General features: G+C 38.0%; 1 protein-coding gene across 1 annotated transcript in view; it reads left to right on the top strand.

Moving 5' to 3' along the window:
* cntnap5a (contactin associated protein family member 5a) overlaps positions 1–15,410 on the top strand; it is a 253,581-nt gene that overhangs the window by 109,415 nt on the left and 128,756 nt on the right. The window contains exons 7-8 of the mRNA XM_041807623.1: positions 291–434; positions 8,698–8,965. Of these exons, the coding sequence (XP_041663557.1) occupies positions 291–434; positions 8,698–8,965 (412 nt within the window). The remainder of the gene's footprint in view (positions 1–290; positions 435–8,697; positions 8,966–15,410) is intronic.

Here is a 15,410-nt window from a genome sequence, read left to right as displayed (position 1 = left end):
AACTGCTGCAGCATTAGGACCATATTTTTGGATCTACTGAGTGGGTTTTTGTTTTCACACTTGCTAAGTCACAGCTCTGATGTTCAAGTGGGAATATATGTGTCCATCATGTATTTTGCAGTTTTATGTTCACTAGGAGTCAAGGTGCAACATCCAGTGAAATCCATGAATTTCATTTCATGACTCCAAGATCCATTGTTGTGCCTTTTTTTTTTTTTTTTTTCAAAACCTGGATCAATTTTTAAATCTGGTGCTGAGGTCTCTGCCTCTTCTGCTTCTCTCCTTCAAAGCTAAGCTTCGGAGGCATCCCACTGCCTGGTAAACCCGGCACCTTTCTGAGGAAGAACTTCCACGGCTGCATGGAAAACCTCTACTACAACGGAATCAATATTATTGACCTGGCCAAGAGACGCAAGCCTCAAATACACAGCGTGGTAAGTTGAAGAGAGTTTCTGTGTTCCTATTTTATGCTGCATGCAGTTGGAGGATGTTAGCTCCTAGTTCATGTGCTCTGAATAGAAATGAACCATGGAAGCAACTTACTCTTATTCCACACCTATTTCTCTGATTGTTTTTGCTGTTACTTGGTGAATATTTAAGTCTGCATAGAGGCAGAAAACTGGCAAACATGCTCATCACAATGTTCCAGAGACTGAACTGGTATCTCCATAGTGCTTCTTTTTCCATCCAGCAGGAAAACCACAATTAACTGCATTGTCTTTCAAAACAGCAAAAACATCCTGTTAAAGAGGCTGAAAATAGCTGAAAATGTTTGCAGTTTTCTCGGAAAATAATTGACCAGTTTGTCATCAACTGTATTGAAATGAATTGCCCTTTAATTGACAACAAAATCATAGACTTCATTTCACATTTCTGAAATAAAATGCTTTAAATCAATGTTTTTTAAGTGCTCAACTTGTAAAACATGACTTATTTTTATGCATAGGTAGAAATTTTTGGGTAAAGTATTAAACATTTTAAGGGGATACTCAATGTTTTATTATTATTATTTTTTAAATGAGTAATGTGTAGCACTTGTTTTGCATTGCGTACAAAAAATGTTGTTGCTGTTTTTTCTGATAACAGCAGAATCATGCCAGGTGTAAAAATGCAAAGAGATATAGAAAATTAGGCATAAAGGAGAAGAAGCATAAGCATAAGCCACCCATGCAAGAACTGGTCTCCTCACTTCCCAGACATTTACAGACTACTGTAAAAACAAGAGGGGATGCTACACAATGGCCCTGTCCCTGCTTTTTGAGATATGTTTCTGCCATCATATTCAGAATGAGTTAATGTTTTTCATGAAATGAAGCCTAGCATTAGTTTATGCAGGACATGGTAGTCATGCGCATAGCCATGATCAGCTGACTACCAGCTGATCCTAATTATCACCTCAGCCAATGACAGCTATTTCTCTCAACACATTGTTGTATTTAAATATGACAAATTTCTCACCAACCCTTGCTTGCATTAATATCGATGCACCACTCTGCTACTGCTGGCAAAGCTTAACCTCCTCCACCCCGGCCTCCTCCTTTATAGCATAAAGCTTGTTAGACCCTCATATTCAGATTCATGCTGCTATGGATTAGTTGCTTTTGAACTTATTTTATTGTATCCAATACAAATTCTCATCATTATGTCTATCCATATGGGGTTTCTAGCCATGTGCTCCCTGGAAATAACCCAGGGAGCATCCTTTGAGCAGAGCCTTCTCCATCAAGTAAAACTGTTGATCCATTTTGCAATAAAATGTTTGAATGTATGTCAAGAGTGTTCCTGACTGAAAAGGTAAAACACCTCATTTACAACATCTGATAGGTTCTGTTGTGAATAAAATATGGCTTTATGAGATGTTCAAGTCATTGCAATCTGTTTTGATTTACATTTTACTTAGAGACTCAACTTTTGTTTAATTGGGATGATAATAACAAGCTCCAGGAAGGCTAGACAGAACAAAACCTTACCCAATTTTTGGATGAACAAGTTACACCAGTCAGATTGGTAATAAAGCCACAATTTTAGTAGGCAAAGCATAACAACATGTAGAGCATAAATTGATAACAAATACGGTTGCATAAATAAAGATGACTAGCATTTTTACCAAGACTAGTGCAGATTAGTGCAACTAGTTCACACTGACAACAAGACATGGACTCAAGCACAAACTCCACTCTCGCTGACTCAAGGACACCAGGAACAATCCCTGCAGGTATGCAAGTGCTCGATACATCAGACTAAAACAGTCTGATGTAGAGCAGCAGTGCTTGAAACCTCACAACTTTGGTACCATAAATCATTTTGATTTTCTAAGCCCTGCTATGTATAAGATGTTTTCTTGTTTATGCCATGAGATTCAACAGGCAAGTCTGATTGGGCCCCATCAGTCCCAGTGGAAACTCCTAATAACACATTCTAACCAGTATTTACACAGCCAGTATTATAAATCAGTGCAAATTATAAGTAGTATCATCAACACTGAGGCAAAAGCACAGGAAATGACTTTGTTGTTTATTCTGATGATAATTGGGCCACAGTAAGCTATTGTTGTTTGTTCTCCCAGTGTGCAAACTAAGGCTGTTGTTGTCAAAGCAGCCCGGGTTAAACTTCAGCCTTCTTTGCTATATGTCAGCATGTCATTAGCCAATATTTTATCAACCTATTGATGACCCCCTTTCTGCTGACAAAGATTAACCTTTTTCTGCAAGTAAGCTGAAATCAGCCCCAATAGCTGCACAGTCGTAAGTCCCTATGAATGAAATGTATTAGATTTTTTTTTTTTCTGTTTTGTCCATTTTTTTCCTTTAAAAAAAGAAAAAAAAAGTGATACTTAGGTAAACAAGGCAACTGGTCCAAGCAAAATGAATACATGCTCTGGACAAGAAAGTCATCATTTGCAGAAAAGAGCAGTCTGCACACTGTTTGGTTCCCAGTGGGTAACTTGAATTTTCCACAGCACATTTTCATCTAGAAGATCTGAGGGAGACCTTGTAGACTGAAACATTGCCTTGTGTAAAAAATATAATACTGACCAAAACGAGACAGAACATGAGATTTAAAACTCATAAGATCCAAGCATTTTAAAGCAGTTTATCTGAATGAAAAAGATGAACAACTGATAAAAAAACGTTGATATGTTCAAGATACATGAAAAATATTCACTACACACAATGTTGAACTATTAGTACATTTTAATAAAGGAAACTAATTACATTCTCATCATTGTTTTATTGTATTAGTGTAATTGGAAAACAATACAGTTTCCATTAGTTGAAGACTCATATCTGTTTTTGTGTTCTTTTGGGTGAACTTCATGCTGTTAACCTTTGTCTGTATGACCTCTTTGTGCTTGAAAAGTGTGTTCAATTCCACAGGCTCAGAGGCAGGTGTAAGCAGAGGTGTTCATACTCTTAAACTAGATTTTCTTTATTGCAGTGGTTTCAAACCTTTACACATACATGATAATTTCTCTAACACATTCACAGCACACTTTGCCTCACTAACTCATACAGACTGTTTTTGTTGTGGATATATATTTTATTTACATGCAATAAAACAACAAAATCCAACAGAGGGGCTCCATTTAGGCCCGCACGTTACCTCTGCTCATGAAAATGTCAAAAAATTCAGTTTTCAACCCAGAGGCTCAGATTGAAAAAGTTGTCACAGGTATCACCTTATGTGATGCTAAATTAGAGTATATCTAAACATAACAGACAGAATAATGTGTATGTGTTTGAATGGCCATCAATGGGGACCCATTTGGGCCAAGGGTCCTATGAGTGTGGTGTATATGTAACTTTTAAACTGTAAAGGTGCAAAGAAAAGTAAGCTTGCATTTTGAACCTTGATCCAAACCATTGACTTTTGGATAATCTCATGCCATTGGCATTAACACAGGCAAAAGTATCGGCTGTTATACATTAAAAAGTGGCTTACAGGTCTCTGGAGGGTTAATTTGGATGTGGGTTTACTCTGTGAAGACTGAAAAATAAGTGGATATACTCCCTATACCCACATATATCCTGCACTACACCTCTGAAAGTAAGCCTTTGACTGCTGTCTCAGTGAGCAGAGCCCCTAACAGAGATGTAAATTGGTTAAGTGATATTTAAAGTGAGCCAGGGAGAAAGCAGGCAGGGACCAGGGAAATGAAACTGTATATACAGTATTGCATACTGTATATTGTAAAATGAACTGCCTGTGCCATTTAGTGTAATTTAATGGCTCAGTGTGTAGAGCTGCACGTCAGGCAGCAGACTGAGTGACAACCAGAGATCGACCAGTGACAGCTGTTTGATATGAAGAGTGTGGAGTATAGTACTCTTTGTCTGCATATCTCCTGGTTTTGTTTCCTTTACTTTAAGAGGTGAACTCTTTTTGGAACTAACGGTACAATAGTTTGTTTTATATTTTGAATTAGCTTCTAAAAGAGGCAACATTATAGTATTGAAAGAGTAATGTTGTAGATGCTCAATTAAGATTGGCATTCAGATTCAGAAAGGATTCTTCATCTAGTACCATAAATGCCTATGTAGAATGCATTAAACATTCTCTGTTAAGCGTAATGGTGCATCTTTTTCGGCAAAATAACAAAACAAAAAATGAGCCTCAAGAGCCATCATTATGGGGCTTTAAGAGTGCTTTAGTCTTTGCTTTTAGGTTTTGTCTTTGTCTCTGGCTGATTTGAGAGTAGTTGATCCGTTCGACTGAAGATGTTCTGCTCAGGAGCTGGATGGAGGGAATAATGTGAAAACAATCATGACATCCACTGTGATCCTAACTGCTGTATCATTTAGTCAGAGAGTGCGAATGGATTCATTTAGAGAGTCAGCTTCCCACACAAATCAGACTGGTCAGACAGAGAGCCACGAGCCACATCTCATCGGAGACACCCTCTGCCTTCAGTGTCTGATTGCTGTGTTAAAAGGCCTTTACTGACAACAGAAGCAGGGAGGTGGGGAGAGACTGTCATGATGGAGGCTGTAATGGAATTTCAATGGGACTATCTCCCTGAGGTTGATGGGAGGGAATCACATTGAGAGTCAAAGAGCGGTGATTGCTATGTGCTGCCCTGGAGGTGGAGGGACTGATAGGACTGTGACCTGAGCAGACATGAACACATCTGTGTTTAAATGTACCTAACACGACCTCTGCACTGCACGGAATTAAACTCTAATGTAAACTTTAGTGGCTTGATATTGGCTCTACTCCTCTGTTGGTTTGGAGCAAATATGTTTAATGGACTCATCTTGAACCTTGCCTTTTTTTGGCACTTTTACTAACTCTTAGTTGTTGGATTTGAACACTTTCTTTAGCTAGAGATGATGTTTTTAAAGGGATAGTTTTACATGTTGTGGATTTTAGTTGCACCATTTTGATGATATAAGATGAAAAATAAAAACCAGGGGCTACAGTTGGCCCAGCAGTCAGGTCGGACACCCCATGCACATGCGCCTGTGATCAAAGTGGGTTTGACCTTGACCCCTGGTACTTTCCCAGGTTTCATTTCCCACTCTTTCCTCCTGATGTCTGACTCTATCCACCTCTATTCCCCCAAAACTAAGCTATGAAATTCCATATTTAAATGCATCATGATGTTTATTTTGATATAGTTTAGTGACAGTAAGATTTGGGATAGGGTGAGATTTTACCTTCAAAAACGGTTAGCCTTGATTAACGTTGACTGTAGGCTACTTTTAATACCCCATCAGGGGGGTTTAGTGAATAAGATGCCTTAGGCAAAGAATATGAGGTTTAATCATGGCTAACAAGAGCAATCATGTCCAGTGAACATTTTTAAGACATATATGTTTAGGTTACATAGCAGGAAAACAGAGCCAAAGTTTGGGTTTAAATTTACACCTCTCATTACTGCTGCAAGGAGTAACACCATAACTCAAGTTCACCACATCTTAATAGTTTAACATGCATCCAAGAATAAAGAGCTGTTCAAAGCAGTGATATTTACTCTTCTGTGTTGTTTCTCCTTCACTATGAGACTCACAAAGACCTAAAGTCTTTATGAGTCTCATAGCATCAGTATCAGTATCAGTATCATTACGCATGTCTAAAAATGTAATGATGGCAAAGCTTCATTACAGTGCTGCTGCAGACATGCACAGTGAAAACAGTGCAAATGTACGTCATTACTAGTGTTTTGGCATTCATTCTTTCGGCTTTCCTTTTTATTTAATGCATGAAAGGGATGAAAAGTACTAGCTCCATGATAGTGGTATGCACGGTACAGAGCCCGTTAAGGGGCATGGGGGAAAAAATAAAAAATGATGATGGAATTTTTTTTTTCTCTTTTGGATATGATGATGTGGAATGTGTTTTTTTGTTTGGTTTTTTTTTGGGGTTTTTTTTTTTTTTTTGTTTGTTTTTTAAACAGACTGTGAGATCGTGCAAACTTTTGCGAGACCTCACAAAAGCAGATTGAAATGATGTAACATTAACTACTTCACTACCAAAACAACGGAGGGCGAGCATCTGTGGAGGAGATTCATTGAATTTGACTTCGAAATGGAAATTGAAGGCATTTTTAGGAGAAAGGGGACTCTTTTGTCATAAAATGTACTCAGATCTGGCATACCTAGTCAAATTCATCAGCAACCAGTTGCAGTCGTCTGGACAACTGCACAGTACAGATGGATGTGTGCCAAATGCAGAGAGCAAATGCTACATGTAAGTAAAGAAGATGTAGGAATGGGTTTGAAAGAGATGGATCCAAGAGGGCATTCATTAAGACAAGTGAGATGTTTAAGAAGATGGAACTACTTTGCAAAAGGAGCTAACGTCATCTGGCACTTGGATTCATATGATAAACTGAAGCCATATGGAATATGTATCACTGGGAGCATTTGTGGCTTTTTTAAGGAAGGTCAAATGGCTTAATGCCTACACAACATTTGGCACACACCCATCTGTACCTGTGCAGCTGTCCAGAGGATTGCAACTGGTTGCTGATGAATTCAACCAGGTACGACAGGACAGGAAGTAGTTACTGCTTTCAATCCACTCAGTTCGTGAGACCTCCCAATCTGTTTCCAAAAAAAAAAGAAAAAAATCTGTTATCATTTTATTGTCCAGTATAATTAGAAGTGCATATTTTTACCAAATTATGCAGCACTGGTCCTTTTTCTTTGTCCATCCATACACTTTGGTAACATTCAAACCAGAGTATTTTATTCCAATTTAAATGGACTCTGGTCCGATTTCCTGGTCTGATTGGTTAGGATTGCCATGAAAGCTCATACAAACCCTTGTCCCTGCTTGAAACAAGTGGTGTCAGTTTGCTTCAAAACAAACCCTGGTGTGGTTAGTGCCAAAATCCAATCAGTTTGACCCTACACACATTCAATCAGGCAAACTTTAGCTCTTTAGCACCTATGAGACAACTTCATCTTCTTTGCAGAAAGGTAGAAGAATGCAGAGATTAATGTGAACCAATGTAAGTTAAAATAGCAAAACAAAGAGTATGAAAAACAAGAAACATAAAAGTTTACAAAAAGAGAGATTATTGAAAGATTAGATAGCCTTGAGTCGGGACACCACTGCCAGATTTGGCCAAAAGGCGGGCTTAAAACTGTGTATTGTGTGGCTGGCTTCAGCTATAAAGCTAGTTTTAATCCATAGAAGACTGATTGAGAGAAACAGACGTTTTTTTATGATTCAACATTTTCAGAGAAGTCACTTCAGGGTCTAATTTTTTACCCCTAGACTATTACTATTTCTGTAACAAAACAACTTTTATTGTTACTGTTTCATTTTTCTTCTTTTTTCTTTTGGAATTTTCTGTCCAAAATGATGTGAACACTTTGAATTGTCACCTCTGCTCTTGTTGTAATATACAGTGACATCCAGGTGTAAGACATTAAGCACTGAGACAGGGAGAGAGAGCGGTGAAGCGGTTTAAAGCCAGCAATAGGCTCGGCTTACATTATATTCCAGGCTAAGATAAGTGTTCAGCCTTCAAACCAGCGTTCCCATGGAGGGTGACATCCTGGGCAACGATAAACTCTCATGCCTTAAGGCCGCCTGTGGACCTGTGAAGGGGTCAGCCTTTAATTTTTTGTAAGGTAAAGTAAATTGAGGCAGGTGATTTACATTCACTACAACTCCACTCTCTTTCAGATATAGGGTCAGTCAAAATGCCCAACTATTGGCGTCAAAATGGTAATCCACTTAATAACGTGTGACTACAATGATTCTTTAGCAGAGTGATTTATTTCTCAGATAACCCATACATGAAGGTATTTGGCAAGTAATTATTATTTGGGTGAATTTTGCTTTGAAAAATATTTCCCAAAATGTAAATATTTCTGTTTGTTTGTGTGCTTTTCCTCTGAAATCTCACAGTTCTTCTAACGTTATGCATACACTGTACCATGTCATTTCTCTGTATATTTTTAACCTGATAGCTGGTGATGATTAAAGTACCACTGGTGACTAATAGTTCATCTGAAGTGGTTCTCAGTGATAGTAATATTTCATCTGAAGTGGTTATATTTAATTCTTGTTGTCAGGTAAGGTTTTGCTCATGGTTCTTTAACCATCTGCTCCCTCTCTGTGCAAATCAACTTGACATTTATTTCCAGACATATCACAGAGAATTTCTCCTGAGAGCAGCTAGCTCTGACATGTAGCTGAAGATACAATTAAATCTGCGTCCTTGTGTTTGTCATCCTCCAGGGCAATGTGACCTTCTCGTGCTCACAGCCCCAGCTGGTGGCCTGCACCTTTCTGAGCTCCAGCAGCAGCTTCCTGTCGCTGCCGTCAGCAGCGTCTGCCACTGGGGGGTTCTCCGCCCGCCTCCAGTTCAGGACGTGGAACCCGGACGGGCTGCTGCTCTCCGTACAGCTGGAGCCCGAGCCCCAGAGATTGGCGCTGCAGATCAGCAACAGCCGGCTGCACCTGACCCTCCACGGCTCTGGCCGACAGAAATCAGAGGTCTCTGCTGGTGAGTCCTCAGGCCACACGCGCTTAAAAAAAACCAACGTGGATATGTGGACTGAATAAACCCATCTCTGATTCATTCAATCTCACTGACTGGATTCATACATCATCCTTTAAGTCACTGCAGCCATTTCAGTTTATTTATTTGGTGTCATATCACAAATCATGAATTTAGCCCCTGGGTCTCTAGATTCTGAATAGCTTAAGATAACCCCCATCCCTCTGGAAAAACACCTTCAAAGACCTAACAGGGAGAAAATAGAAATCTCAGCAAGCACAAGGCTGGGATCTTTCTCTTAAACAACTGTTTTGCAGCTGTGTGCTGCAAGGCCACCAGCAATCCAAAATGAACTTCTTTCCCTATTTAGAATGGTTTAAGATAGATATCTTTTATTAGTTTAATTGATTTTTGTGCAGTATTTTTCAGGATCATCATATCTTTTCAAACCGAATTCAATCTCAAGTCAATGGATTGCAGCAAACTTAGAAGTGATGCCACTAACTTCTGATTTCCCTGATTTAAATTATTCCAAATTAAAAGTTGAAGTATAAGTAGAACATAATTATTGTACTCTTATTAATAATTATTATTCTTTGCTCAAAAATGGAACTTCTTCAGCAGATTTTGTCTCTGACAACCCATCATTTCATGTCAACATGCCAGCATTTTTGAGCTGTTCTGCCAAGGAATTAAATCAACAACCTTCAGGCAGATAGTCTGCATCCAAATATGTGACTCAACGTCCCCCTAAAGTTCCTCTCATTTTTTATAGCAGCCTGACCTAATACAGAAAACAAGCCAGATAAATTAAAGTGACACTCTAAGTTTTGTTCTATTTAATTTAAATGAATCTCATAAATAATCATGAATACATGAGTTTGATTAGGATTTGCTTTAGCTCTAATTTGATGCAAAGATTTTGTGTCATGGCAGTGGCAAACAAAAAGAGGACCCAAATGCAGAAGACAAACTTTTGGTAGCAATTTATTTTAGTGGGCCCCAATTACCCAGTAATTTTATAGTAATAAGGGTAATTGTATTGTAATTTCTCAAGAATAATGTGGTAATTACTAGAGGTGAGGGAAAAAATCGATACAGCATAGTACAAAGTTTTTTTGTCAAATATTGTTTGCTTGTTTGTTTTTTTAACCAGAGAATTGCCGGAAAATTATGATAGATTATTTATATTTCTGAGCTGTCACTTGGTGAAATGCCAACTTATTAATATTGTTAATCAATTATCACTTTTTTTTTTTTTTTTTGGAAATAAGATAATTAAACTTTTTACTATAAAAATGACTATGAAAATAAGGCCCACTAAAATAAAGTGCTACCAAACAGGTTTATATAAATAAAGTCAAGCTATAAGTCTATCAAAAGCACTTAAAATGCTACCTTGAAAAAAAAAAAAATCAGCAGAACAACCGCAAGGAAAAATCCACAAAAGAAAAAACTTAGTTAGAAAAAGAAGCTATTGTTAAGAGCTCAAACTCCACAAGGATAAATGAGACAGTCCAAAGATCAGGTAGCACTTGAGACACTAGAAAAATCCATGGAAGTACAGTTAAAGACATGCCATGAGCAGAGACTTATTATTATTTCAAGTTCATGGCGGGCTGCAGCCATGCCTCAAAACCCACCAGCTTTTTCTAAGACATATTCTTGGGCTTTTTACGTCTTTATTTCAAGCAGTTGACCATGGATAGAGTTCTGCTGAAATACATGGCATAGATTTTACAAGACAAAGTAACTAATTAAAAAATGAATTTACACAGAAGGGTGCAGAGACTAAAAATACACGATTAACTAGACTCAGGTGAGACTGGGACAATTAAACACAGGTGAGACTAACTTCACCATCACAGGGGAGGGGAAACAAAACACCAGACATGAAACACAAGGAACAAAAACTACAAAATAAAACACAAGAATAAAAGGAAAAAACTCTACAATGAAGCAATGATAAAGAAACAAAAACTCAGAAAACACTATGAAGAAAGAGGAAATGGAAACACAAGAAGGCTCAGTGACAAAATAGAAACAGCTAGTATTTGGACTAAATGTTGGAAAATAAGACACACAAGAAGGGGAAATGACAAGAAATAAGACGATATTGGATCCAAGTAAAAACTTTGACAGTGGTGGCTTCCATTTGTAGTCTTTGTCTTTGCTCGAATGCAGCACTAGCAAAAAAGTATGACTAGACTGGCAAAATAGCATCCCAAAACACCAAAGCAGAGGAAAGTTGGGGCAAAGATAACTCAAACTGTGGTTTATAGATTATAAATGCTGCAAAAATGATATCTAAGCAAAGCATACTTGTATTTTTCCTTAGCTTTGATTGTAGAGCAGACACCTCTACAAAGAAGATACAGTCCTCGTTGATCTTGACACAGGTTCAAATCTAGATCTTGGTGCTGTTGGATGCATGTCTTTTCTCCTTATATTTCCTGTCTCTCTGCAGCTTTCTCATTATATTATTTACCAAACACAGCTGCATCAACATCTAATTTTAAACACACAAGTAAAAAAAGCTGGCATCATTGCCCAAACAAGATATTTTTACTAAATACAAGAAATGCAGGCCTCAGGCTTTTAGGTCTTGAAATAAGATAAGTTTTTGCAGGGTTATAATTAAGCAATAATTTATATTCTGCAGCACATCTCAACTCTGATAACCCATCATTTCATGTCAAATTGCCAGATATTTCAGGCTATTATGCTAAGGATTTAAATCTGAAACCTTAACGCAATTAGGCTGTTTCCAAAATCTGTGACTCAATTTCCCCATTAAGTTGCAGTCACATTATTAATAGCAGCCTGACCTAAAATAATAATTATAATAATAATAATAAAAATAATAATAATAATAATATCTTAAATTGCAAAGCATAACCAGCCAGTTGAATTCTTAAAACCCTGTATTTATCTGTAAGTTGATACAAGTAATTATGGATTGTGTTGGTTTCCTGTTTTAGCCTTGGCCTTTGCTTGAATTTACACTAGCAAATAAACTGATATCCATTTAACTTTGATCAAAACCATGTATCCCGTTTGGGGTTTTAGGGGACTAAAGCTAATCCCAGCTGCCATTTGGCAAGAGAAGGGGTACACCCTGGATTGGTCACCAGTCAACCACAGGGCTGATATATAGAGATAAACAATCAGATATGCTCACACACACCTATGGGCAATTTAGAGTCATCAGTAAAGCTAGCAAGCATGTTTTTGGACCCTGCCTTACTGAGGCTCCAACCAGGAGCCTTCTTACTGTGAGGCAACAGTAATAACCACTATATCACTGTGAAGCCCCAAAACTGAAATGACAAGTAAAATTATCTCCAAAATACAACCTTTGTTTGAGCTGATATTAACCCTCTGAGACTGACGTTGTTGTAAACGACAAGTTACAAGGTAAATAACTTTTGAACCATATGTCATAACCACTTCCTTTTTTTCCCTTTGGAAGCCCTCGGCTTTGCCTTTCTAATAATGCTATCCATGCCTTTGTAGCGCTTACAAAAGCTTCTCTAGCAAGCCTGAAACTAGGGTGACTACCTGGGGTCTTTAAAGATGAAATCCACACCAGTTACTCCACAATGAATGTCTGTTTATCCATTTTTACCTCTGCCAAGGAGGTTATGTGGTCGGGTGGGTTTGTTCGTTTGTTAGTTAGTTTGTTTGTTAGTTTTTTTAGCAACATAACTCAAAAAGTTCTGAATAGATTTTGATGAAAATTTCAGGAAATGTCAGAAATGGCATAAGGAAGAACTGATTAGATTTTGGGAGTCACCACCGAATCACCATCTGGATCCAGGAATTTTTTTAAAGGATACTGTACTATTGGGAGAGATGGCTAATGGCGGAGGTCTGCTCCCCGAGTGCTTTTCTAGTTAATCATTTTTTGATTGCTTTGGCAGCTAGCATCTAATGCTGTCCATCATATTGTCTTTTTTGTATCCCATAAAGCATTGTGGCTGGGCTGTGACAACCAATGGTAGGCTGTTCTGTTTTTACATTGTACTTTGTCATCCTGGAGGAGATTTTTTGTAAATATGCGAATATTTTGAAGACTTTTTGCCACAGAGTGAGTATTTTTTCCCTTTTTGGTCCACAAGAGCAGAGAGAACAAATTTATGCAAAAAAAAGTCTTAGTCATCATTGTTTTCTGTGACATACAGACACCGTTTTCCACATTATTAAGCAAATGACATTTTTCTTTTATTTTCCGAAATATTAATGCAAATGACAGAGTATTTTTCAAGTCAGCAGCCGTTAGAGCATAATTCAAATGTTTTTTAACAAACTTCATAATGATAACCATTATTTTTTTTTTTAAATAAAGCCTCAAAATGCACTGTTCCACATTATTAAGCAGGCCACAGGTTTCAAGCAATATGGGAAAGAAAAAGGATCTCTCTGCTGCTGAAAAGTGTCAAATAGTGTAATGCTTTGGGCAAGGAATGAAAACATTAGATATTTCATGAAAAATTAATTGTGATCATCATACTGTGAAGGAATTTGTGGCTGATTCAGAGCACAGATGGGTTCATGCAGATAGAGGCATAATGAGGAAGGTTTCTGATGGACAAATTCATCAGATTAAGAAAGCAGCTGCTAAAATGCCATTACAAAGCAGCAAACAGGTATTTGAAGCTGCTGGTGCCTCTGGAGTCCCACCAACCTCAAGGTGTAGGATCCTTCAGAGGCTTGCATTCATGCATAAACGTACTATTCGGCCGCCCGATCCAATGCTCACCAGCAGAAATGGTTGCAGTGGGCCCAGAAACACATGACGACTCATTTTCAAACAGTCTTGTTGACTGATGAGTGCTGTGCAACCCTGGATGGTCCAGATGGAGGAGTAGTGGGTCGTTGGTAGATGGCCACCATGTCCCAACAAGGCTGTGACGTCAGCAAGGAGGGGGCGGAGTCATGTTTTGGCCGGATTCATTAGGAGAGAGCTGGTAGGCCCTTTTAGGGTCCCTGAAGGTGTGAAAATGACCTCAGCAAAGTATATAGAGTTTCTGACTGACCACTTTCTTCCACTTTCTACCTCTGTGTCAGTGGCTGCTATGGGCATAAAAGGAGAGAATCTCATGGTGTGGCCCCCATCCTCTCCTGACCTCAACCCTATTGAGAACCTTTGGAGCATCATTAAGCTAAAGCTCTATGAGGGTGGGAGACAGTTCACATCAAAACAGCAGCTCTGGGAGGATATTCTGATATCCTGCAAAGAAATTCAAGCAGAAACTCTCCAAAAACTCACAAGTTCAATGGATGCAAGAATAGTGAAGGTGATATCAAAGAAGGGCTCCTATGTTAACATGGAACTTGGCCTGTTAAGATGTTTTTGATTGAAATAGCTTTTGAGTTAAGTAAATATGACCTCCTAATGCTGTAAATTCAACAAATGACCATTTTCAGTTCTTTACAACCTATAAAATGTTTTAAAACTCTGTTGTGCTTAATAATGTGGAACAGTGCATTTTGAGGTTTTGATTTTTAAAAAATAATGGTTATCATTATGAAGTTTGTTCAAAAACATTTGAATTATTCTCTAACGGCTGATGACTTGAAAAATACTCTGACTGTCATTTGCATTAATATTTAGGAAAATAAGAGAAAAATGTCATTTGCTTAATAATGTGGAAAGCAGTGTACAAATCTTTGAGTTTGTAATTTCCGTCGAGTTTTTCTATCAATCATGTAACATTCCTGCAGCACCCATATTCTTAAAGCCCAGGTGGTCCTGATAAAAAGGATGTTCAGAGTTTGACTGTGCACCACAGGGTTGATGTTTTACAAGCTTTTTAAGACAGGCAAGATAAAACGGTTAAAAAATAGCTTAGGGCTTGAACAGTTAATGAAAAAATGTAGCATTTCAAACTTGAGATGGCACAAAACATGACAGAACAAAGAGATGGACACATTTCCTTCAAAATAAAAGCACGTCATAGAATTTTTGCCACGTTTCTTTTCTTCTGAGCACACATGTGCAACCCACTTTTGCATCCTGACCTGCAAGTTGAGTCAATCCACCACATAAATCTCGTCTCCTTGGATGGTGAAGGCAACAAAAGAGTAACCTGAGTACAGAACTACATAACTAAGTAGTGCATTACATCAGCCCTGCTGAGAATCATGCAATCGCTAGCACAAAATGCATATGAAGTTTTCTCAGACCATAGTCTGGAGGCTAAAATCTATTCTTTATGATAATCCTTACTTCCTGAAGAAGCTTTACAGGCCCATTTAATAATGAACTAAATGTGCAAGACAATCTTCATGTCTTATAACACAGAATGTTTATCCTTTGCCGGATAGACCATTAAAAAAAAATGACACCACTGTGCAGGCCTTATGATTTCTTCTTATTGCTTGAATTAAGATGTTGAGTTTTTGTGGGGAATAATTGATTTCCATGCAAGAACTAATATTTTGCAAC

Source organism: Cheilinus undulatus, linkage group 15 (genome assembly GCF_018320785.1).
Source record: "Cheilinus undulatus linkage group 15, ASM1832078v1, whole genome shotgun sequence".
Taxonomy (NCBI): Eukaryota; Metazoa; Chordata; class Actinopteri; order Labriformes; family Labridae; genus Cheilinus; species Cheilinus undulatus.
The sequence above is the reverse complement of the archived record's forward strand: the minus strand, read 5'-3'. Positions and strand labels throughout refer to the sequence as shown.